The sequence below is a fragment of the Aptenodytes forsteri genome, unplaced genomic scaffold (assembly GCF_000699145.1).
Source record: "Aptenodytes forsteri isolate BGI_AS27 unplaced genomic scaffold, ASM69914v1 Scaffold517, whole genome shotgun sequence".
NCBI lineage: Eukaryota > Metazoa > Chordata > Aves > Sphenisciformes > Spheniscidae > Aptenodytes > Aptenodytes forsteri.
This window is the reverse complement of record NW_008795546.1, coordinates 45,425-46,686: the sequence shown is the minus strand read 5'-3', so window position 1 is coordinate 46,686 and position 1,262 is coordinate 45,425. Positions and strand designations below refer to the sequence as shown.

The 1,262-nt window shown below is 67.0% G+C and overlaps 1 protein-coding gene across 1 annotated transcript in view; it reads right to left on the bottom strand.

Annotated features, from left to right (window-relative positions):
• Window positions 1-435: 435 nt before the first annotated feature.
• LOC103901262 (leukotriene B4 receptor 1) overlaps window positions 436-1,262 on the bottom strand; it is a gene marked incomplete at its 3' end in the record, with an annotated part of 18,337 nt that continues 17,510 nt past the window's right edge. The window contains exons 3-4 of the mRNA XM_009282112.1: window positions 1,004-1,160; window positions 436-552 (exon numbers count right to left, since the gene is read on the bottom strand). Coding sequence (XP_009280387.1) covers window positions 436-552; window positions 1,004-1,160 — 274 coding nt within the window. The remainder of the gene's footprint in view (window positions 553-1,003; window positions 1,161-1,262) is intronic.

The following is a 1,262-nucleotide window of genomic DNA, read 5'->3' as shown; positions in this document are numbered from 1 at the left end:
GACAGGGGGACATGGGGACATGGGGGGACATTGGGTGACATGGGGACAGTTGGGGACATGGGGGACATGGGGACACGGGGAATTGGAGACAGCTGGGGACATGGGGACAGACACGGGGCATATGGGGACATGACAGAGGCGTGGGGACAGAGGACAGCAACCAGGGATGGGACATGGGGACATGGGGACACCAGTGGGGACGCGAGGACCCCTGGGGGACACCAGAGGGGACACAAACAGGAGGGGACAAGAGACACTGAGGACATGGGGAGGGGACAGGGGACATGGGGATGGGATGTGGGGAGGGGACACGGGGAGGGGACGGGAAAAAGACACAAGGAGAGGACATGGGACAGGGATTTGGGGACATGGAGGGGACATGGGGAGGAAACACGGGGGGGGGCCAGGGGGACACGTGGGGACACGGAGACCCACCAGGTGGGGGTGGTCGGGGCTGTCCGGTGGCAGGAGGACACGTGCCCCCTGCAGGGCCACCACCACGAAGGCCGTCAGGGACACGGTGGCCTCGGGACCTGGGTCTGCCACACTGCCCTGGGGACATGGGGACACCCAGGAGGGTGTGAGATGGGGGGACACGGGGGGGTGATACAGGGGGTGACACAAGGGTCTCGTGGGGGGTTGCAGAGGGGACATTGCAGGGGACATTGCACAGGGACGTGACATGGGGAGGTGGCACGGGGACACTGCATGGGGACGTGGCACAGGAACATGTCACAAGGACGTTGCATGGGGACGTTGCACAAGGAGGTGGCCCGGGGAGGTGACACGGCAAGGTGACACAGCGAGGTGGCATGGGGAGGTGGCACAGGGCCATTGCCCAGGGCCATTGCACAGGGACGTGGCTTGGGGACATTGCATGGGGACGTAGGATAGGGAGCTGACACGGGCAGGTGACCCAGGGAGGTGACCCAGGGAGGTGACCCTGGAGGTGGCCCTGGAGGTGCCCCCATGTTCTGGAGGTGGCCTGTCCCCGTGTCCCCACCTGCATCTCGCGGTGCAGGACGGGCTCCCTCTCATGGAAGGTGCCATCGGGACGCTGCTGTCCCAGCAGCCACCGCAGGGACGCCCCGGGGCCACCCGCGGCCACCGGCAGGTAGGGATGGGCCAGGGCCAGCACCCGCAGCACCAGCGCCGTCAGCCTGCGGGGACACCCTGCTGTCACCGCGTCCCCGCGGCTCCCATGTCCCTTCACGTCCCCCCATGTCCCCAGTTCCCCCAATGTCCCCCATGTCCACCCCCCG